This window comes from Passer domesticus, chromosome 3 (genome assembly GCF_036417665.1).
Source record: "Passer domesticus isolate bPasDom1 chromosome 3, bPasDom1.hap1, whole genome shotgun sequence".
Lineage (NCBI taxonomy): Eukaryota > Metazoa > Chordata > Aves > Passeriformes > Passeridae > Passer > Passer domesticus.
Genome location: NC_087476.1, coordinates 3,353,658 through 3,376,994, shown reverse-complemented (window position 1 = coordinate 3,376,994; position 23,337 = coordinate 3,353,658). Strand labels below are relative to the sequence as shown.

Genomic DNA, 23,337 nt, shown 5'->3' with positions numbered 1-23,337 from the left:
CCTTTTATATCAGTTAGAATGAAAATAATTCATTAAAATTAAAAAAGCGGGCCAAAGCCGCAGCTGGTGTAAATTGCCAGAGCCCTGTGGATGCCAGCTCACTCCAGCTGAGATCTGGCCTCACGTAACCTCATTGTAAGGGGATGTTCAGGCAGCCTCTGCTCCCGGCCTTCCAGCCCAGCAGTCCCACATGGCCTGCTTTCCTCCCCTCCGAGGAGAGGGATTTTAATCTGGGAACACCCTCCAGTGCACGAGGCCCCTTGCAAGAAGATGAGGTGGCAGGAGGGTGAGCCCTCAGCTGAAGGACACCCCCCATTCCCATCCTCTTCCTCCAGGAGGGAGCACCAGGGAGAAGGTTGGTGCCATGGCATGGTGCACACCCACATGATGTGTGTTGCTGCCACAACCACGCTCCTGAAGTGCCACAGGACATTTCTGAACATGACCCAGCAGAGTGACAGGTGGCCAAGAAGCCAAAGGGCTTCCTGGCTGGAATATCCAGGAACAGTGGCCAGCAGGGCCAGGACAGTGACTGTCCACTGTGCTGGCACTGTGGAGGCACCTCCAGTGCTGGGGACAGCTCTGGGACCCTCATGACAAGAGGGACACTGAGGAGCTGGAGCATGTCCAGGGAAGGGAACAGGAAGGGGCTGGAGCACCAGGAATGCTGAGGGAGCTGGGAAAGGGGCTCAGCCTGGAGAAAAGGAGGCTCAGGGGGGACCTTGTGGCTCTGCACAACACCTGACAGGAGGGAACAGCCAGGGGTGTCGGGCTGTGCTCCCAGGGAACAGGGACAGGAGGAGAGGGAATGGCCTCAAGCTGTGCCTCATTGTGGCATCACCATCACGCTGTGGAACCACCATCCCTGGAGGTGTTCAAGAAGTGTGGATACGGCATTTGTGGCCATGGGTCAGCGTTGAACATGATGGTGCTGGCGTGCAGGTTGGACTTGAGCTCGGAGATATTTTCCAGCCTCAGAGATTCTGTGATTCTCTGCCTGGGTCTGGCTGAGATGGAGTTTGTTTTCCCCACAACAGCCCCCACACTGCTGTGCTTTGCATTTGGAGCTGGGAAGGTGTTGGTAACACCCCAATGTTTTGGCTACCACAGCATCAGAGCTGTTTCTCCAGCATTCCACCCCAACAGAGGGCTGGGCATGAGAAAAATCCATTTTCCATATACCTGTACTGATAATCCAGGTAATTTCAAGACCTGTTCATGGGCGCTGCAATTTCACCACACCTTGTACAGTGCCAGGGGTTGGACTCAATGATCCTTGTGGGTCCCTCCCAACTCAGGATATTCTGTCATTCCATGCCAAAATCTGAATATAATCATTAGAATGCTCCAGGCATATTCGGACTCTCCCAAGTCATCACAACCTCTGCAGGTTTCAGAAATCTGCGAGGGCCAGGAATCATTCCCAATGCTGAATATGGAAAAAGTTTCCTGATTTTGGAGGATGAGAGAGCTCATTTCTTGTGTCCTGGCCTGTTGGCCTCAGGAAAAGCGATCAGACTGTTACAGCCTGAGATTCCTGCCCTTGGTCAGCTCGTGGCTGTGTGGGACAGGCCACCAGGGCTCTTCTGCTCCCAAAGCACAGCCCAGGGCCTGTCCTGATGCACCTTTCTGGACTCCCAAAAGAGCTCTGACCCTTTTACACATCCACATCCTCCTCCCCTCAACCAGCCCCTTGCCAGAGGCATCCTCCTGCATTTCCTGGTGACTCTGGGAGCCACCTCAGCAAATCCAACCGTGCCAAGGCCCAGGCACGACCCTGCAATAGTTCACCCGGTAAAATTATCAACACAGCCCCTGGAAATTTTGGCCAGGGCCAGCTAGATGCATGTAGCCATGCAGAGTTGAGCCTTGCCAGCTGGCCAGGGCCTGCTTCATCTCATGATACAGCACCAGAGCTTCAGCCTCCAGAATCCACCCCCTGTCATCCCCATGGAGCAGCTTTTTCCACAGAGCTCAGGGTGGGTTGTGTTTTTACAGCAGGAACATCTCCTCTTTTCCCTCCTGGTGGGCTCCTGAAGCTCTTTCCAAAGGTTATTCGACCACATTTGGTGGATTTGGCTCCTTAAAAAGGCACTTTGGCGCAGGGACAGCAGTGACTTTGACCCAAGCAGTTCGTGTGCTGCTGTGACATACGTAGTAAATAAGCGTGAGGGTAATTATACCAACAGGAATTCTGGGAGCCCTGCCAGGAGGGAGGGGACAGCCAATCCTTTGTGCACTAAAAAAAAAATAAAAAACATCACCCCAATCCCCCTCCCAGCCCCAAATTAGTTCTATCTCTTGAAGCTGTGATGAGACTTAGAACTAAAAATACACACAAATACACATACTCTTATATAAAAATAGTCAGCATTCAAAAAGAAAAAAAGAAAAAAAAAAGCTCAAATTTAGGCTCCTATATCCTAAATTAAGCTCTTAAATAAATAAATTAGCCTGATTTTCAAAAGCATGGAGCAGTGAATGGTTTTCACTGACATAAGAGGAAGCATCGTGTTGCTAAAGATTGAAGATCAGGCCTGAATATGGATTTTAAAGTCTAATTATAGAAGCCTGTTTGCCACCAGCTTGACCGGGAACAATGAATTTCAGGTGAAATGACATTGATTTTTTTTTTTTTCTTAATTCTTCTTAAGTTGTCTACACTTAACCAGTGCTAGGAAAGGTTTGAAAGACTCTCAAATAAGTAAATAAAATAACCCAAGGAAACAGATGAGCTGTAATAAAACTGTTCACACCAGTTCTGCACATTGGTGTTTGGAAACAGGGTTAAGAATTATCAATGTTGGAGCTGGGCGACATTTTACGTTGATTAATTAAGTAAGAATTAAGTAGGTATTTATTGCTTGCTGAAAGCCCACAAGGTGGAAATATTACTTTATTACTTTTATCACAATCCACTGGCATCAAGAGGGAATGGGATCTTAGTCATTCCTTTCCTCTCTTTGCCAGATTTGGGTCTGAAGGATGCTGAAGACAGAGCACCATATTTTTTCATGGACTGAAGAGAAAGAAAAATGAAGTTAACTTACTTTCAGCTGCAAATGTTCCTTGGAGCTGCTTTGCTCACACTGCCCAACATTTGCCAAGGGGTTCCTGAGGTCACAGTCCCATGGGATAGGGACAGATTTGTCCTTTGGGGTCAGATTGGGCAGGGCTGGGATTTATGCCATGAAGGAATTATGTCCACCCTGGATGGAAGAGAATCAGCTGACAGGGCTGTGCTCCACTCATCTGGTGTTTAGAGGCAGGGGACAGCACTAAAAGATCTGGGGTTTGATGCAAAAAAACCTTTGAGAGCACTTTTTTGGTGCTCTCTGGCTCAGTTTCCCCATCCGTGGAAGAGGCATAATGCAGGTGACCTTTGCCAAAGGCTGTGGGCTCAGCAGTCAGGGAGAACTTGATGTTTGTGCCACTGCCACTGATGGAGACAGGATCAGGGTGCTGTGTCAATCCCATGAATTTGAATATTTTCCCATGCATTCTGCCTCCATGGGTTGGTGTCATATCCTCTTTCCATGGCCAGTAAGGAAAACCTGAGCTTAAACTGTGGATGGTGGTGAATCCCTAGAGATTCACCCTAACCCCAGAGATCCAGGAGAAATCATTGCAGGACATTGTGTCCCTTCTGATAATTCCTTCTAATCTTTTTGAGTGGCCCAGTGTCCTTGTTGCAGTTTGGTTCAGCCAGCCTGGAGGGCTGGGAAAAGTAAAGATGGCCTTAAAAATAACCCAAAAGTGGAGACAGCTCTTGGGAACAGCAGTGTGGAAGGAGTAGAGGTGTAGGAAATGTGAACTGTGGGAAGGCACTGAAAGAACTTTTTTTCTGGAGAAAAGGAGGTTCAGGGGGGACCTTCTTGTCTTCTTGACAGGAGGAGACAGCTGGGGGGGTTGGGCTCCTCTGCCAGGGAACAAGGGACAGGATGAGAGGGAACAGCCTTAAGTTGCAGCAGGGAAGGTTCAGGTTGGACATCAGGAAGAATTCCTTCAGGGAAAGGGTTGTCAGGCATTGGAAGTGGCTGGTCAGGGAGGTAGTGGAATCCTCATCTCTGGAGGGACTTAAAAGCCATGTGGATGTGGCACCTGGGGACATGGGTTAATGGTGGCCTTGGCAGTGCTAGAATGAATGAACTTGATGATCTTAGAGGTATTTTCAAACCTTAATAATTCTCTGATTCTATGGAACTGTGGGTGTTGTTTTTTTTTTTTTTTTTAACGTGGAGAAATGAAAGGTTTACATGGCAACTATGTGCAAACAAGTAAAAGACTGCTGCAGGATGAAAACCAATAAATTCTTCTTGTCTGTGGCTGAGGTGATGAGAAATGAGTGGTTTAACCTTCTGAAGAGGAGTTTAGGTTTTGTGTACAGAAGGAACAGGAGGTTCTGGGGAGGGGGAGATCATCCAGAACTACAGGACAGATTTGGTGGAATTTGGCAGAGGTGATGGTGCCTTTGCCCGTGGGCAGCACCTTAAGGTCACCACCACTTGGCTTTTGCTGGCCCTGTGTCACTGACATTATAAAAACCATTGCATTCTCCTTTTTCTCTGCTTCCTCCTTGAGCCACGATGCTCTCCCTGACTTTGCCTTCCCAGCTAAACCGCATTTATTTAATTCCTGGGTGAAGGGAAGGCAGGATGCCTGTGTCGTTCTGCAGCTCCTGGAGTTGGGGTCTTCCATGGAAATGCCAAGTGCAGGTGGTGGATTTGGGAGGGCAGGTGCTCCACGGCCATTTCCGTCCCACTCGGGGTCTGCTGTGGATGTCACACCAGTGTCACCAGTGTCGTATGACCGCTGTAGCATTTTCTCGAGTGTCGAGCCCCATCTGGTGGCTTTCCTGCGTCATTTTTTGGTGTCCTTGCAGTCCCTCTTTCGGGATTTTTCGCCTCCCGTGCCAGTCAGCTGCGAGCGGGCAGGAAGGACAAGATGCTGGATGAAGGACAGGGTTCGCAGAGCTGCCTCTGCTTCTCTCCCAGCTCCCCGTCCCTGGGTGTAACTCGGAGATCCGGAGGCTCTCCAGGCTCACGTCCTTCCCTCCTGCTCTCGCCGGCTGTGCAGTCTCGCCCGAGTAGCAGGGGATGATCTAATCGTTTTGGCCAAACCCCAGCTTGTGCCGTGAGCCCCTCCCAGAGCCTCCAGAAGGCGTTCCATCCCGCTGCCGTGCTGGCAGCAGAGCTGGGACAGATGAACGGTCCCGGGAGGGGACATTTCCGACGACTGACTGGCTCAGATGACCAGCTTTGAGGTCGGCGTTAGGTGAAATGGTTCCCATCCCAAACAAGGTTACAGCCACCACTCAGGATGAGAAGGAAGAAAACACAATGTTGGATTGTCAATCCCTGGAAGTGTCCAAGGCTGGGCTGGACAGGGCTTGGAGCAACCTGGAATAGTGGAAGGTGTCCCTGTCCACGGCAGGGGGTTGGAACAAGGGGATTTTTAAGGTTCCTTCCAACCTAAACCATTCTGGGATTCTGTGATATCAACAGGCATTAGAAAGGACTCTGTTGGGGTCTTTTTTTAAATGCCACGAGTCCTGAGACAGAGGCAATGGTAGAGCTGTGCCTGTCCATGCACAAGACACCTCCTTTTACTCCAACATTGCCCAAAGTCTCAAAGCTGACCGGTGACAAACTGTGGCCTTTCACATCTGTGGGTCACACACGTGCTGCGTGTGAAGGTGGTGTCTCGTTGCTCCACCTATGATGAAATAGGGTCAAATTATAAAATCACAGAATATTCTGAGCTGGAAGAGACCCACAAGGATTGTCAGATTCCAATTCCTGGACAACTTCAAGAATCCCACAATGAGCCTGACAGTGTGGTCCAAACACTTCTTGAGCTCTGGGGTCTGTGAGAGAAGCTCCTTACCAGAGTGCTGAGGGGGTAAGGAGCTTCCAAGTGTTAGGACCTGTATTTTTCATGTGTGTTCTCTTCTTGTGATGAAAATTAGCTGAGAGGGTTGTTTTCTTGTGTTTCAAAAGCATTTCCTACTCCCAGGCTTCACATTTGGGTGGTACCAGTTAAAGTATTCCCACCCCTGTAACACCAAATGCACTTCATTATATGGTCTTGTTCTCAGGGTGGCATCTAGTTTAAGGCTGGGCTTGGTGATCTTGGAGGTCTTTTCCAACATTAATGATTAGTCAGATTCTAAAAGTCCTCCTCAGATCTGACAGGAAGGAGCGGAAGAACCGCGCAAACCCCAACGTCTCCCAGAACCCCATTCCCCCACAAACAGATTTTGCTGCCTCTCCAACGTCTCACGCCCAGCTTTTCCCTCCTGTTCCCTGCAGGTATATCCGAACAATGTACCTGGGGATCCAGAGCCAGAGGCGGAAGGAACACCAGCGGCGTTTCTACTGGGCTATGATGTACGAATATGCAGACGTAAACATGCTGCGCCTCCTGGAAACGTTCCTCGAGAGCGCCCCTCAACTGGTGCTACAGCTCTGCATAATGATCCAAAAGAACCGTGCAGAAACATTACCATGTAAGTGGCCCCCTCTTCCCCACCTTTCCAGCCTCTCCCAGTCTCTGCTCCCAGTGCCCAGCAGCTGATGGATGTGTTGCTCACTTCCCACCCTGGCTGGGGGCTGCGACTTTGGGACAAATCTCTGCTACGTTTGCTGGGTAAAATTTCTGCTCGTTCCTCTGAGGAGGAAAAAAAGTCAGTGTCAAGGAAAAGATGGGATTCTGCTCTTCCACGCCCAGTCCAGGCTAAAGGAATGATGGTGGTGTCAGGAGGAGGCAAGCAGGTTCTGCTGCTGTGGCACCACTTGTTTGTTGCTTGACACTGGGCAAACATGACCATTCCCCGCCTCAGTTTCCCTCCTTACATAAGTAGGCTGATAAAACTGGCCAGATTTGAGTTTGTGTTGTGAGGACAAATGATTCAATGCCTATGCAATGCTCTGATGCTGTTAAGTGTAAAAAAGGGGGGTTTCAACAGCTAAATGCTGTAGGGCCTTTTCTGATGAGTGCCCAGGAGTTAAGGTCTTGTTATTGGTACCATGGTTCTCACCAAGCCCAGGAAAAGATAAGGGGAAGGCAGTGGAGGGGATTGTGTAGGAACAGGATGTAGTGGAGGTTTAATTGGAAAGGCAATTAAATGATGAGAAGAGGCTTGGAAGCCACCACAGGGAATATTTTGCCAGTACTAGTGTCCACCACTGCTGTGAAGTGCTGAGCATGGGGCGTCTGTCCCAGCTGAGAGGGACATGGCCCTGTCCCATCCCTGGCATGAGCAGCTCTCCCAACCCATGGCCATGCTGGCAGCGTGGGTGTGACCAGCCTGAGGGACAACCATCCTTTCCAAGGACCAGCAGTGGAGCTGCTTGGTTATTCAGCCCCTGTTCAGTTCGTGCGCCATGGGTGACACTCAGCTTCCCAAAGACAGCCTGGTTGGGGCCTGTCATTTCTGAGGAGTTTTTGGAGCTGAGGTGGGAACTGAAATTGGAATTTGCTTTGGGGTTAAATTTTGCTGGTTTTGCCAAGGTCACCACTACCTACGGCATCAAGGAAGGCCAGCCACTCTTCCTTTCCTCTGTATTTCCAGCATGTCCATCACAGTTGTTTATAGAAGCTTCCCTCCTCCTATTTATGCAGTCTTTCCTTGAAACCTCTCATCACGAGCTCTCCAGGCCTCCAAAGTGCTGACATGATGAATATGCCTTTCTACAACTCCTGCTAGAATGGCTCACATTTGCCAGCCCCCTTTTCCTGCTGCTTCCAACGTTATTAACCCGACTGAAAATGCAGAAATCACAGCCCAGGAGGTTTGCCAGGGCGTTCTGCAGATTGTTGGACTCGCCGCAGAAAGCGCCGGGTGAAGTTTGTTGGCCTCTGTTGCGCTGCGAGTCAGACAACGCAGGAGAATAATCCCTCCAGGCTTTCAAATCCGTGGCTCTTCCACTTTGCCACTTCCAGGCACGGCTGCCTAATCCACTGAACGAGCTGCATCATTTTTCCAGCATCCCCCCTCCCCTCCCTTCCTCGGCTTTGCAGTTCCTCTGCTCCTCCAGCGCGCCGAGCCGGCTGCGCTCTCTTCCAAGGCAGCGCACGTCCCCGCCTGCCTCCCCGAGCCCTGGAGGGCTCTTTGCTCGCCACGCTCCAGCAGCCGAGCCCGCCGGGTCCCCAGAGCATCCTCTCCCTGCCTCCCTCCCCGCCTGTGCCAGGGATGCGGGCGCTGATGGATGAGAGCAGCGGAGCTTGCTCAGCGCTCCTTGACTCCTCCGGTGAGAGGTTTCCTAGAGCTCCTCCATGCCCGTTCAGTGCTTCTCTCTTTCACCTCCTCCTACTCCTCCTTCTCCTCCTTCTCCTCTTTTTCCTCCTTTTCCTCCTTCTCCTCCTTCTCCTCCTTCTCCTCCTTTTCCTCCTTCTCCTCCTTCTCCTTCTCCTTCTCCTTCTCCTTCTCCTTCTCCTTCTCCTTCTCCTTCTCCTTCTCCTTCTCCTTCTCCTTCTCCTTCTCCTTCTCCTTCTCCTTCTCCTTCTCCTTCTCCTTCTCCTTCTCCTTCTCCTTCTCCTTCTCCTCCTCACGGCCGGTCCATAGTTATATAAAAGCAAATTAAATGCGAAGAGGAGCCGTTGTGAAAGAGAGCATCAAAGATTTTCACTTAAAGCAAAGGGAGATGGATACTGTTAGGAAGGCAGTGTGTTTAAAAATCAAATCAAGTCTCTCCTGGCTCATCGAGTCTGTGGGAGCGTGGCTCGTCACAGGAAGGGGCCAGTTCTGCCTTTAAGCAGGGACAAGTATCAGCTGCATCCCTGAGGAATGCACGCTGAAAAAACAACCCAGGGAAGGGCTTAAAAGCCCAGGTACAGCCCCTGCTGATGTGTCCAGGCTCCAGCTGCTTCCATACATCCCCCACAGACTCCTATGGATTCATTTAGTGCCAGACAAGGTCAGTTCACCATTTCCTGTGGCATACATCCCTCCTCCAAGCCCTAGCCCTCCCTGCTCTTTAGATTGTAATGCCAAGCCCAGGTTTCACTTCTCCCCAAACAGGTCAACTTCTGTTTAAGCAGCTTTAGAAAGGGAATTATTGGAATTGCTTTTGTCTCCTAATTCCTGTGTTAAGAGAGCTGTTGAGGAAAGAAGAGTGAACACATTGGGGGTCTTTACTCAGACCCAGAGCATCTCCTCCAAAGCATTTCTGTCACACAGCATAGTAGTAGAAAGGGTTGATCTTGGAAGGATGAGTAGAAAGTGATATAACCAGGTTAATGCTTAATTTCCTGGGTTGCAATCTATTGGGTGGGTGAAAGAAAGAAAAACCTCATCATGCCTTGCAAAAACTAATTGACCATGAGAGGTACCTGTGTGAGATGGTTGGGTGGGATCTGTTGTTCCTTCAGCACTCAAAGAACAGAGGAGTTTCACCCAAAAATGAGAATGTCCAGCAGCAGAAGTTCTGGAGCTGGAATTTGAGGCCAAGCCTCAGTAAAGCTTGGGACAAGACTCAAGCTGGGATTTCATGAGAGTCAGGATTCATTCCTTCATCATATCCCCAGCACAAGGCAGAGCAGATCCCAGCTTAGCTCCTCTTGTCTGAGGAACAACAGAAAAGAGCACAGAGAGAAAAGAGGTGAGAACTCTGTGAACTCCATCAGCTGGGCAGTGGAAGGTGAATGCTGAGAGCCTGAGCTGGAATTCTTTGGTTGGTGGAGCAAATGGAGCAACATCAGCTCCTGAATATCCATGTGGAAGGAGCTGGTGTTGGTAGGCAGGCCCTCTGTGCAGGATTTATCTGCTACAACCGCAGCTGGGTGGGCCCAAAACAGAGTCAAGAGAAGGTGAGGGAATAAGGATGGATCCAACATGCCCAAAGCAGCTGAAGGAGGTGGGATGAGATGCTCAAGCAGCAGCTGCAGCAGCACCAGCATCTTTCTCCAGGGAATCTGATGCATTTATACCTACCACTGGGGTCAGGCTGAAGGTGGGGAAGGGATGCTGGAGAGGATGCAGCATTGCCCCTCAGTCAGCCTAACTGTGTCTGAGGTTTAGGAGAGGATAAAAGGGCGTTCATCTCTCAGACTCCTGGGCAGCAATGGCCAGAGAACTTCCCATGACTTAAATCATGTATTTGCAGGGGAAAACATAGCATTAACAACAGAAAAGACTCAGCAACACAGATACTCATTCCATAATCACTCACAGCTGACAATCCACCTCACTTCTTTGCAGAATAAACCATCCTTAACCCCCTTCGCCCCACAGAGGTGCCACTTCCTCCACTCCAAGTGGGAAGGAGCAGATCAAACCTCTAGACCAAAGGAGACATCCAACCTCTAGGCAGACAGGGATTCCAGTTTTTCTGGAATAAATCTCCTCTTAAAGAGGTTTACTTCCACTTAATTTTTTAATTTTTTTTTTTACGTGGCTACTTTACAGCTTAATGAGATTTAGCAGAAGCCCCAACATCCTTCCACTTGTGTCACAAGTTCTTTACACAAAGATTTCTGCCTGTATGAGGCTGCAGTTTTCAGCACAGAGTCTCTCCCTCCACAAAAAGCCACATCTCTCCACAGATGCTGTGTCCATCTCCTTGATAACCCTACAGCTGATCTGGGAGAGATTAGCAGCATAAGCCTTCCTTTTGCAAAGTTCTGCTGGAGTCTCTGGGATTTTGGGAGGTGTGTGCACTCTCCACAGCCCTCAAAAGTAGGCTGAAGCTGCTCATGTATTTAAGGAAAAACAACATTAACTTAGGAGTTTGGGGGGTCATTTTATTTAAGCAGAGTGATACAAATTAAGCATTAAAATAGATTTCAGACATCTCAGCTACAGATGTGTGCTGGTTGCAGAGTTATCCTGGTGGAGTTTGCAAATCATCTTGTCCCTCTCAAAGTGAAGTCCTATTTTTTTATCATGTTCTCCCTCATCTGGGCCATGTCTAGGGACCATTTAAAATCATTTATGATTCCTTTTTGCAGGGACAAACTAAAGATCATTTTTCCTGTCACTTAGTTTAGAAGACTCAGCTGGTCAACTGAGTTAGAAAGGGACCCTCAGCCTGTGGGTATTCAAAAATGTTTGTTTCAAGTGACATCAACACTGGCCTGAACATAATGAGAGTTGAAATGTCATCCTTTTCACCACTTGAAGGAGCACTTAAAGTTAGTGCAAGACCCTTCATGCTGGCCTGGGCCAAACAGGTGTGCCCAAATTGTTCAAACAGGAATCCAAACCCCAAACCCAATCTCTGCAACCTCACAACACAAAATTTTCCCCATTTATGCAGAGCCCCACAACCTGATAAATAAACCAGAATTCGTTCTACACAGGGACCAGATCCCATGGGGATCAGTGCAGAATTCAATATGGCATCTGCAGATTCGGTGTGGGAAAATCCTATATCTCCAAAGCAGAAATCCTCTTCCTGACTGGTGCATTTTTCCTGAGATCCACCAAGGGAACTTCACTGTATGATTAAAGAAGTCTTTGCCTTATAAAGTCCTCAGTAACAGGAGATGGGGTGGGGACAAGGTCTACCAGAGCCACACTCTGGGCTTTGGCTCAGGTTCTGAGACAGATCATGAGGAAAAAGAGATTCTACAACTTTGCCCAAAGGCAGATTTTCTTTTTTACTTTTTTCTCATGTCATTCCTTGGGGATAAAAAGTAGTGAGAGACGTCCATCACCCAGGCCTGGTTTCCTGTGACAGAAGAAGCACAAGGAGAAAAGCAGTTTCTCTTTGCCATGTGGGACAGGGACCCCACCAGTCGTGATCTTGCTGGGCAGGGAGGATCTGGGATGACCTGCCCTGAAAATTTGTCCTGTCTCCACCACAGTTTCCCTTTAAATGTTCACCATCAGCCCAAGGAGGCCCAGATAGCTCTGAACTCATAAGCAACTCGCCTGGGAGGCCACTCATATGACTCCAGTGCTCTGCCAGACTGGGGCATATGGCTCTGTTCCTGCCTTCCCCTCCTTCCCACCAAAGCCGGATGGCAGGGAGCAATTTGGTGCCCTGCTGGAAAGGAGCTGCTGGTCCCTGGCCAATTCCCAGCAGCATCAAAAAGCCATCTCCACAGTTGGCAGTGGCACTGAGGACGCCTTGCTCTGGCATGCTGAGAGCAGACCAAGCCTGAAGGAACGCTGGCATGGGACAGCTTGTCCCATCATCAGCCGTATTGTCCCAGTGCGGTGGGATCCAGGAGCCTTCGGAGCCAGGGACAGCTATTTTTTCTTTTTCCAACGGGATTTGGAGCCAGCCCAAAGAGAGAACGTCATCCCTTCGCCCATCCCCACCTGCAGCTTCTCTGTCCACCACCTTGCCATGTCTCTGGCTCTTATTTTTGGAGTGCTGATAAAAACCCCGTCTGTTCCGTACCACGTGTCGCCGTCACACACAGGACACGGCACAGCCAGGAAAGATGAGTCACCATTCACGGGACAGAGCTGGCACGGGGCCAGTGCTGCCAATTTTAGGCTCTGTCAGACTGTGGTAATCACTGGGAAGGGGTTACATCATCAGAGCACTACAACAGCATTAGCTCATGCTGTTCCCAGGAGCTGGGGGCCAGCCAGGAAACTGAGGCATGGAGAGAAGTTTGGGATCTTGTCAAGCAGATTCCAGGCAGGAAATTCAGACTTTTTTGGGTAACTCCATGCTGCAGGCTTTCTGGAGATACGCCTCTCATGGGAGGTTTGGGATAAGAGCATAGAAAAAGCTGCTGTTGGTTAGTGAAATTCAATTCTTTTTAGCTTCAGGTTGCTCTAGTACGGGATTCTTGTCAGGCATTTAGGAGAGCACGGATAAACAGGGAGCACATAGGCTCTGGGATGTGCAGAAAAACATGGAAAAGATGCCACACACACACTCTGGATGTGCAGAAAAACATGGAAAAGGTGTCACGTGGGCTCTGGGATGTGCAAAAAAACATGGAAAAGATGCCCTGCTGAGCAGGGACTCCTCTGTGCTTCTACCCCTGATGGAGGTGAAGCAGTTCAGGTTGATGCAACTAAAAATTGTTGAGTTTTGAAGGAAAGAATTGTCTCACTTCAGAAACTATTAATTGTTTTTTAATGATTAGCTTGGGGTGACAGTTCTAAGTCTGGGCATGCAGCAAAATTACTGAGTCAGTAGAAATCTCCTGAAATGACTTTTGTCCTAACTGGCATTTTATCAACCTCATGCTCTCAGTGTCCTCAGAACACCCATGTCTTCACACTGAGGGTCACTGAGGGGACAGCCACCAGGCACAGGAGCCTCTTCCTGATGTACATCAAGGTCCCAAAAATGTCTGCAGAAGGAAAAAGGACCCAGGAGATAAGCCAGGATAAGCATGACTTAATGTGTGGACACCAAGCTGTGACCTGCTACCTATCACATAGGTCCTTGCAGAGGGTTCAAAACGTGGGAAGCAGAGGGAGAAAGAGTTTCCTGCTGTTATCCTTGGGAATCAGTGTCCCTGGTGCCTTCAGTACCCCACTGTGAGACAGCACCAGCTGCACCACATCCGTTTTTGCCACTTTGTCACTCCCCCTCACAGGAACACTCTGCCAGACTCGCCTCATTGATGCCAGCCCTGTGTACTCTCCAGGAATGTTGAGACGCTCCGTCTTTTCCGGAGACCAGTCCCCTCAGCTGGGATTATGCTGAGGCATTTCCACCAAATACCCCCTACACAACATCAGAGGTTTACAAACCATAAGGTTACAAAGTGTGCACTGCTGACACATCTCTGTATGGAGCCCTCTTTCTTGGCCAGTGAGTGTGATCCCAACTGGGTCCCTTCCTCTTTCCCATCAGGCCAAAATCATTCCCAGAGCCGGGATGAAGTTATTTCCCTAACTGCCTGCAGGTATTCTGCCTCCAGGCCAAGCCACCTGCCAGAGGAGGTTTGCAGGATCCCTGTTTGGTGCTGTCACAGACCCTTTGGAGCATTGCCTTGGTGTTGTCTCATCTCCAAGGAACAGCCCATGGGAGATGTTTTCAGCAGGAAGTTCCCTCACGAAGCCCTGGCAGGAGATGTTGCTTCCCCATTCCTGGGACAAGTCTGTTGGGTTTCATCCCTGCTGATAAACCACAACACATCAGAACATGAGCACAGCCACCAGATTTTGTTCATCCTCTGCTTCAATTATCAGGCCTTGGCACATTTTTAGCTCCTGGCAGCCAACACCAACCCAAACAATTCCCATGCTTGGCTCAGGTGATGGCAAGAACAATTCCCACCAAGCACTCTGGGCCACTCTGTTTTGAAGTCTGGGACAGAACTTAGCAGTCAACAGAATTAGGCTTGGCTTAGCTGCTGATTTCTGGGTGCAGGGTCCAAAGCTGCCCCAGATCTGTGCTAAAGAAAATGGGATCCTCATGGTCGCTCTCCAAAGCTGACAGTGGAACTCTTTGGGCTTTCCTTTCCAGCACTGAGGTGCTGCTCCTCTCTTTTTCAGACTATTTTAACCCCTACTTGCAGGATTACAGCATCCCTTCAACTTGTGGTTGGCAGGTTTACATCTTTCCCATTGGCTGCAGTCCTCATCCAAACTAAAACAGAAATAAAAAAAAAGGGAGTGACGGGATAAAGGTGCTGTAACAGATATCAGATTGCAGTGTTGAAATGCACATACATTGTAAATGTTTGTGGAGTCCTGCTGTTTCATGCCAACCATCCCTACTCATAGAAATGGGTGGGAAAAGATTTTATGCTAAATGGAGCCATGTGTTGGGTTTTTTCAGCAAAACAGGTTTGGATTTTTTTCACCATTCCAGTAGTTCATTTAGGTGTGTTTCTCTTCTAAGGGTTCCTAACAGTAGGGTTCAAATATCATTAGGTCTGAAAAATCTCAGTGTAGGAGGCTACTCCTGGTATTTTCAGGATTCAAACTGGAAGGAGCTCTGCTGGATTTGATAGACTCAAAAATCTTAGCAAAGAATTGGCCACTAGAAATTGTAACTAAAGTGCCCTTCAAAAAGAACCAGCTGTTGAATGTGAAATGTGATTATTTTCCTCCAAGAATAATCCCTCTTGGATTTTGTCATCTTATTCTTACCAGTTGAAGTAACCATGTTTGGGGTGGGGTTTTTGTACCTGTTTTTCTAGAAAGACTACTTTAATTAGCAAAGGGACAAAAACTAAGTTCTCAGCAGGAAATAGCAATGGAAGTTTCTAGAGATGGTTGTGCTCCTGTCAGGTTGAAACAGGTTTGTGTGACTCCACTGCCTACAAAGAGGGATTTTGCTCTGTTTGCACAGAGTTAAATCCTGTCCTTGCTGGAGGTGTTGTCAGAACCTCCTGGTGGATCATTTCCAATGAAACCTCTTGGGTCTCTCAAGGAACTTCACATCCTCTCGTCGGTGGCTGTTCACTTTTAGGGGCTCAGGTGGGGTTCTTTTTCAGTGTCATTCTGAGACAGCATTTAAAGGCTTCAGATTAACATGGATTTAACTCAAAAGTCTTTATAATTACAGTGATGACTGTGCAGAGGGCACCTCGGCCTGAAAAGAATGGCAATTCACGCAGCTTTTGACAAAAATAGACACGAAGAGCAGTTCTCATGCTCTATTTCCAAACAAGCTAATCTGTGCCCGGGAAATCCTGGCTGCTGCTTTCCCAGCACATTTCTAATGCAGAATTAACCCAGGTGATTGGTGCCTGGAGGGATTTAGACCAAGCTCAGGAAAGACTATCTCTCCTTCATGTGTGTGGCTCATTAGAAGACAGAGATGCACATGGTTGTTGGTTCTGAGTGTCTCTATCAGCTGCAGTGCCATCCCTGCCAATCTGAGAGTCAGGGATCTGTGGAATTAATGATCTCCAGAGGATGCACTGGGAAAAGGCGAACGTGGGCATGGTGGGAAGATCCTAGCGAGGTTTTGGCACTTGAGTCCTTGCTGCTGCAACGTGGGTTACTGGTTCACATGAACCCAAATTTATGTGACAACAACAGCTCTTCCAATTGCAGGCACCATCCATGCAGCCCCACACTGACATTGAAAACACCACCAGTAGGATTAATATGAATTCTGATTACAAAAATCATAAAGGAAAGAACTGTTCTTCATGAACACCCTCAAAGCAGCATCTGCTGAAGTGGGGGTTCTTTCAGTGAGAAAAAAAAAATTACTTTTGCGGAAAGGGAAACAGTGAATTTTTTCCATTTCATTTTCTTAACATTTAGGGGAAGCGTCAAAACAGAAGGACCATTTCAAACTAAATAGTGTTGTGTTATAAATACTTTTATATCATTTATGCCATACCAACAGGAACTCCAAAAGTAAGACTCTGTGTGTCTCTCTGTTCCCTGATTGCCTCCAGCTTCTTTCGGACTGAGCCAAATCACCAAACTCACTCCAAATTCCTGAATGGATTTCTTAGACATCTGCCATGCATTGTTCCCCCTGAAGAGTGAGTTTGTGTGCTGTCATTTCCTTGAACTCTACCATTAGAGTCCCATCAGAGGCTCTGGTTGTTGGGTGGAGATGTTGCAGAAGAGGCTGCCCTGCAGAATGCAGGATTTGTCTCTAGCAATGGATTCAGGCTGACATTTTCCTCAGGCATAATTTTGGGAGCATAGCTGACACCAGATACCTGAAAGCATTACCCTATCCTGGTAAAACAACATTTTTTTCTGGCAGAAAGCTGTGCCCACATCTGTATTGCATTTTACCTAAGCTCTACCTGCCATGCCTGGGCTCCCCAGAGCTGTCCAGACACAACAGCCACCTGGACTTATTTACTCTGCCCAGCCTGAAAAATCTGATAATATAGGAAGTTTTATCTCCAGGCATTGAGGAGCTGAGCCAAAGGTCTTCCACATTATTTTTAACATGGTGAAAAGATTATACTACCATGGTTGTGATAAACAGAGGACTGTGATCAGATTTTGTCTATACCTGTAACACAAACGGTGTTGGAGGCCAAGCACTGGCACTCAGGTGTTTGTGCTAAATTGGTCTCCGGTAGAGTTTTGCCTGCCAGCCCTTTCCCAAAGCTTTCCCAGGCATGAGAAAACAAATTCACATGGTCCAGGAACTATTCCTGTTGGGCAGAGTGGATACAACTCCTGAGGGATTTTAACAGGACAGACATGGCAGATTATTCTGCCAGCTGGACTCAGGGTCTACAAATAATCCTGTTTCTCATTAGGGGGTCAGATACCACCACCAGGTTCTCTTCCCATGTGTCCTTCTCCTCTCTGCTGGTTTTTATGAGCCAGTCTGTGGTAACAATTTACCACACAGGATCAAAGACCTCAGTTAGTAGCCAAGTGAGCTGAGGCTTTTTTGTGGACCTCTGCTTATACAGGGACTGAGATTTGCCCCAGTTGCTGCCAGTACAGCTCTGAAACAGGTTTCACCAGCTTCTTTTCCTACATAAATAAGTAAAACCTGAGATATTGCAGTCAGCATCCTGGAAAAGGGGCAAGGCTGTCATGGAAAGCAAAAATCTTGAATGAATTTTCATGCTGATGAGGGCTGTGTACACACAGGCCTGTTCGAGACAAGCCTTCTTCTCAGTGATGTAACAGAGGGATGTTGTCTTTCTCCTGCCCCTTGAGGATGTTGGTAATTCTGTCTGGCTGTTCTAGGATGTCCTCTGGCTGACCATGGCACCCTTCTCACATCAGGAGGGGGCTGGGGGCTTGTTTTCCTGCTTGGGCTTCAGTGGTATAAATTCATTGTGTTGTGTCACTTGAATACGCCCACATCATGTTGGGTCTGTCAGCTTCTGCTCTGCAGGAACCACTGTGAGCTATTCTGCTCATCCTGGAGCCAGGAACAGGTTTCAGCAATCCTCCTTTCTCCTCTCTTCTCCTTGCTGAGATTCAGTGTTCCCCTATGAGCTCTTGTGGGGAGTTGGTGGATGCCAAACCTCTGTTATCTATTATTCATCTCACCATGTTCTTCTTTGGTTATTTCAATTTGAACCCCATCCCTGAAAGTGCTCAGGGCCAGGCTGGATGGGATCTGAGCCACCTGGGAGAGTGAAAGGTGTCTCTATCCATGGCAAGGGGTTGGAATGAGATGAGATTTAAGGATCCTTCCCTCTCAAACCATTCCATGATTCACCAGGAAGAGTCAATGGAGACACAGAGGCATTTCCAGACAGCTCATCCCGTGTCTCAGACAGCATTCCTGGTGTGAAATAAACACTGAGGCACGTGATGGACAGGGCATCTTCGTACAGAGGGTTTTAGAACAGCGAGGAAGCTTTGCCAATCCTGATGTGGTGGGCGATGGCCAACATTTTGAGCAGGAGGCTGACACTTCACTGAGGTTATTCAAGGACAAGCCCAAACTGAGGGTGGATTATCCCATCTCTGCTTGGCCCGGGGTGCTCGTGCCTCCCACAGCAGGATCAGTCTCTGGCTGGCATCCAGGAGGAGATACAAGACTCGATGGCTGCAGGCTTGGAGCTGGTTTGGAGTGCCCGAGTTCACAGAGAACATGAATAGGAGGAGACACGACAGAAGCAGCAGAGATAATGAGAGCACAGATCAGATGAGTGTGGCCAGTCACCTCTTCCTGCAGCAGGGAAAAGGGACACTGGGGACAGCTGAAAGGCAGCAGGATGAAAGGGCAGGAAAGCAAGGCCTTTGGAAACACAATCCCTGGTGACCCCGTGGGCTCTTCCTCTAAGGAGGGATTCAGCTTTTCTGGGGTCACCAGGGACATCTTAATTTAGCAAAAGGAAAAGGGTTCAGGAAGCAGCATTTCAGAACATGAGCCTGACTTTAACTCTCGAGGGGTGGGAGGGCAACTCTCCATGTGAATGAGCTTTTGTGGAGTTGCCTTGGCATGGATTTTCTCACAGAGAAAGGTTTGGGAACATGGATGTGCCTCTGGTGTAATGTGCAAGAGCTCTCCTTGTGCCAGCTTGGACATGGACTATCCTGTACAGAAACTCAGCACAAGCCTTGTGAGGGATTCCAGTGGGATTTGGTGGTCAAAGGCTTTCTTGTTATCCAGACCTACCTGGAAATCTGTCCCTGAAAGGAGTTACCTCTGTTTCCTGCCTTTGCCAGTCATCAGCAGTTTTCTTTTTCTCATGGAATGGCGATGCTGTGTCCAGGTGAGCTGGATCCTGGAGAATGGGGATGTGATAGCCCTTGGAGGAAGATCCCAGAGGATCTCCCTAGCAAGGAGCAGGTGCTGAGGATGTGAAACTCACCCCTCACCTAATGAAACCAAAACATTTCTGTGAGAAAAGAGCAAAGGACAGACACTGGTGTGATATCTCTTCCCAGTCTCCCCAGTGTCAAGATCTGCATTTTCATCCCTGGTAATTCCAGCTCTTAGTAGAGCACAGAGGTGTCACATAAATGGGAGGAGGCCATTCCTGGGTCAGACTTTTCCATCATGTTTACAATAGGTGGAATAGTTCCCATCTGCCATCCTGGACTGGTGGCACACTGGAGAAACTGTTTAAGGAAGTGTCCTGGAATCCAGTGAGGAAAATGAACAGCAAGGTGGTCAGTGCAGCCCTTTTTTATTTATATACTAGCAATGTTCCATATTTTTCCATGTTATAAAGAGGGAAAATAGAGGGGAAAAGACACAAGTTATTCCCTTCTCTGATGGGAAAGAATTAAGAGAGATCAAGCATCAAAATCCATCAGGAAACAATGAAAATCAGACCTGGGGTCTGATTCTGACCCCTTTTACTCTGCCACAAACAAATTAAATCAGATAAAAAAATGAGGGAGATTGACTTTCAGGCCCTGTTGTTACAAAAGCAGGATCTGCCGTGATCGCTTTTGTGTATAAATGCATTTTCACTCTGTGTGCATCAAAATGAAAGCCTGTTCCTCATCTCCTACTGAGCTTCAGGGAGGAACGTGCCACCCAAAGGGGAAAACAGAATAACAGGGTTCACAGCACAGGGGCCTGAGCAGCCAGTGAGGGATGGGGATGAACTGAGACGTGGCACTTGGCATTAAGCAAGAGCTGCCTCTGCACAGGGGCTGAGGGAAGGTTTTGTGTCATGCTCAATATTTGCCATCCCGCTCACCCGGGAGAAATGTTGGTATCTTCCCATTTTGTTTTAGTGGAGTCTTAAGGAGAATTAATGTCAAAAAAGAAATAGAGCACTGTTCAGGCATCATTTTCAGCGTTAAAGGGGCAGGCACCACAGGAAATACTCAGGGAATGTGCTACAGCAACTGCATCCAAATTATGGGCAGCCAACGACCTGCAGCTGGATTTGTGAAGAAAACTGTACCTACCCCTAGTGAAAATCCTCCCTCCTCAGCTGGACAACTCTGAGTAAGGTCAAAATGGGTGTATTGTTCATTTTAAATATTCATTCATATGTGTGTGTGTGTGTGTGTGTGTGTGTGTGTGTGTGTGTGTGTGTGTGTGTGATTTTTTTCCATTAGAATGGTTGTAAAACCCTTCATAGCAGGAATAGGCCAGATAGACAGGGATGGCTTTCCTTGCACTGTTTTTGTTCCCAGGTTTAAAAGCAGCAATGGCAATTTCAGGGGAGTCATTGCTTTGATTCTTTCATGTGGATGGTTTTGGTTTTTTTTTCCAAAGAGCCTTTTCACAAATCAGAGATGACCTTTTCTTTTTCTGGACTATGGGTAGAAACCAGAGAAGGAAAACCAAACCAGAATGAAATTCAGGGTGTTCCTGTGAGCTTCTGCAGTTTCCCTTCAACTCAGAGTGGTTCAGGCTTCTCTCCTCTGGTATCAGATCACTGTCTGCATTGTACTCAAGTCCACTCATGTTTTCATGATCCAAAGCAAAAGCTCTTGTTTCCCTTTCTCAGAGAATCTATTCCTTGGTCTGACATTCTCAGAAATTTAACTGTTATATACCTGCCTTAATTCCCACTGCTTTCTCATCTCTCTGTGCCATTTTCTGTTGCACAGCCTCTGTGCCACACAGGTTTATCATTGAAGAGGGATCATGAGCTCTTTTGAGAAAGGCAGCATTTTTTTGAGTCTCAGCTGGTGTCATTTGAAATGCCCTGAGTGCCTTCCTTCACCCCAGCTCCCAGTTCAGAAATGTTCTTGTCCTCTGCATGCAAGGTTGTCGCATCTTCCAGCTCCATATGGTGGTCTGGAATATCCTAAAGCATCTCAAACATTGCTGGATTCCCACCTGTGATGGTTGCACTAAGCTTTGATCCTCCTCTGAGCAAACAGACATCATTTAACCAAGGACACCCTGGGGTGAGTCTCTACAGTAGGAGCTGAATCCTGTCTGAAATGTCTTGTCAAGCACACTGTGATGTGAAGGAGAACTACTCCCTGGTTTAGCTTGGATTTTATATGAGATCTTGGGTAAATCCTTCAAATCTTGGTGCTTCATCTGTCAAATGGGACATTACAGAGCTCTGCCTTCTCATGTTGAATGTAGGTGAGCAGATGTCTCACTACAAGGGCTTCAGGGTTCATCCCTAAAGGAATCTGGGGGGTTATTTCTTGTGCTCTGTCATCCAAGACACAGGGACTTGACTCCTTGATGGTGCTGAGTTTGGTCTGTGACTTTGGCCTCTGCCTTCCTAGGGCAGAGAGGTTTTAGGAGAATCCCAGTCTGTGCCAGTCTGACTCGTTGTGGGCAGGTGGGATACAGATCCAGAGCTGCAGCCACAAGGCTTCCAGCCCCACAGGAGCTGATTTGCTCCTGCCTCGAGAATGCCTGCAGAGATGGGGTTGTGCATGTGGGGATGTTCCACTCCCAAGGCTGAGAACAGAGTGGGAGGAGTGGGAGTGGGCTTTTTTGGAAGTGACTTCAGTGTTTATCCAACCTCATCCCTTTGATAAACAAACATTGGAAGGGAATTGAAACTTACTCATGCTCCATGAAGGTGCATCAGTTACCACGTGCAAGAGTGAGAATCAAAATAAAAAAAAATTACTGCTCATGTGATCCAACTCTTCAGGACTTTTTGTTTTAGTTATAATGGAAGAGATCTCTAAAGTTGATTAGACATAATATCTGGAGAAATTGAGAGGAACAACAGGGATTATTTATCCCATAGTCTGTGAGAATTGTAAACTGTATGAAGATGCCATGGACTAGAAGTCACAGGGAATGTTGGGAATGCAAAACTTGTGGTCAAGATGACAAAAGTGCTGTGTCATTTAAGTCTGTATGAAAGAGCTAGGGAATAGTTTTGTGGCAGTAAGAGTGATGTAAAAGTCTTTACATTACTCCATAGTTCCTGCTGACATCCACCCACAGATCTCCCCCCTCACACCCAGGTCCAGATCCTGCTCATCACCAGGGTGCCAAAATTCACATTCAACACAAGGCTTGTGAACTTTTAAACAACAGCAAAAATAAGTCAAGCTGCCCAAAGATCCTTCATTGCCTCCCTCAGATCTTGGTGCAGATGAAGAGACAATGAGCTGTTCTGTATGGGGGGGCTCATCCCGCCTGACTGCTGGTGCTCGCACGTCCCCTGGCAAGGGATGGAGTCAGACACCTTGGGAGCATGAGTCAACCCCTCCCTGTCCCACACACGGATGTCAAGACAGGCTGAATCACTTTCTGGGGGTGTCTGCCTCTCTCTGCTGGCTGGAGGAGACGTTCAGATGACTGTCAGCAGCCCGGGTGCCGTGCGAGTGACTCAACACATGCACTCTGAGCAATTTACAGCAAAGGCTGTGATTAGTGGAAGGTTCTGCCCTGAAAACATTAGGTAAAGCCTTTATGTGCAAACTGGGGGATTGTTTTGGGTGTATTTTATTCCTCTCTCTTTTCTAGAATAAATGAGCCCAATAGAAACATTTTTAATCCAGGGTGACACATCTGTCTCCTGTGGGTTGGTGCTGCTTGAATTTCCTCATACAGGTACAGCTAATGTTGTACAAGATTCTAGCAAAACAGCACTAAAATAAGGCAATAAATGACATATTTTTTTCTGCTAATCATGGAAAGTTTTTAAACTGAATAGCCAAGAGGTAGTGCAACAAACAGTACTTATACACATAGCAAAACTTTGTGGCATGACTCATCCTTCCAAAACTGTTAATAAAGTTAACCAAAAATGTAACTCATCTTGTAGGTTAAAAATTAATCTAATCTACATCTGCTTGAGTATGAGGCTGTTCATATTTAGGAGTTTTCATCCATTATGGGGAGAGACTGGGGGAGCTGGAGAAGACTGAGGGGGGATCTCAATAATCTACATGAATACCTCCAAGGAGTGTCAGAGGATGGTGCCAGACTCTTTGCAGAGGTGCTCACTGACAGGATGAGGAGCAGAGGCCATAAAATAAACCACAAGAAGTTCCACCTGAACATGAAAAAGAACTTCTTTACACTGAGGGTGGCAGAGCACTGGAACAGCTGCCCAGGGAGAGCATGGAGTTCCCTCTCTGGAGACATTCCAAACCCACCTGGATGTGTTCCTGTG

At 47.9% G+C, this 23,337-nt stretch overlaps 1 protein-coding gene across 2 annotated transcripts in view; it reads left to right on the top strand.

The window, feature by feature from the left end:
- Positions 1 to 23,337, top strand: part of XKR6 (XK related 6) — a 206,738-nt gene that overhangs the window by 141,722 nt on the left and 41,679 nt on the right. For both annotated transcript variants that reach the window (XM_064411573.1, XM_064411571.1), the window contains exon 2: positions 6,312 to 6,508. In XM_064411573.1, coding sequence (XP_064267643.1) covers positions 6,312 to 6,508 — 197 coding nt within the window. The remainder of the gene's footprint in view (positions 1 to 6,311; positions 6,509 to 23,337) is intronic.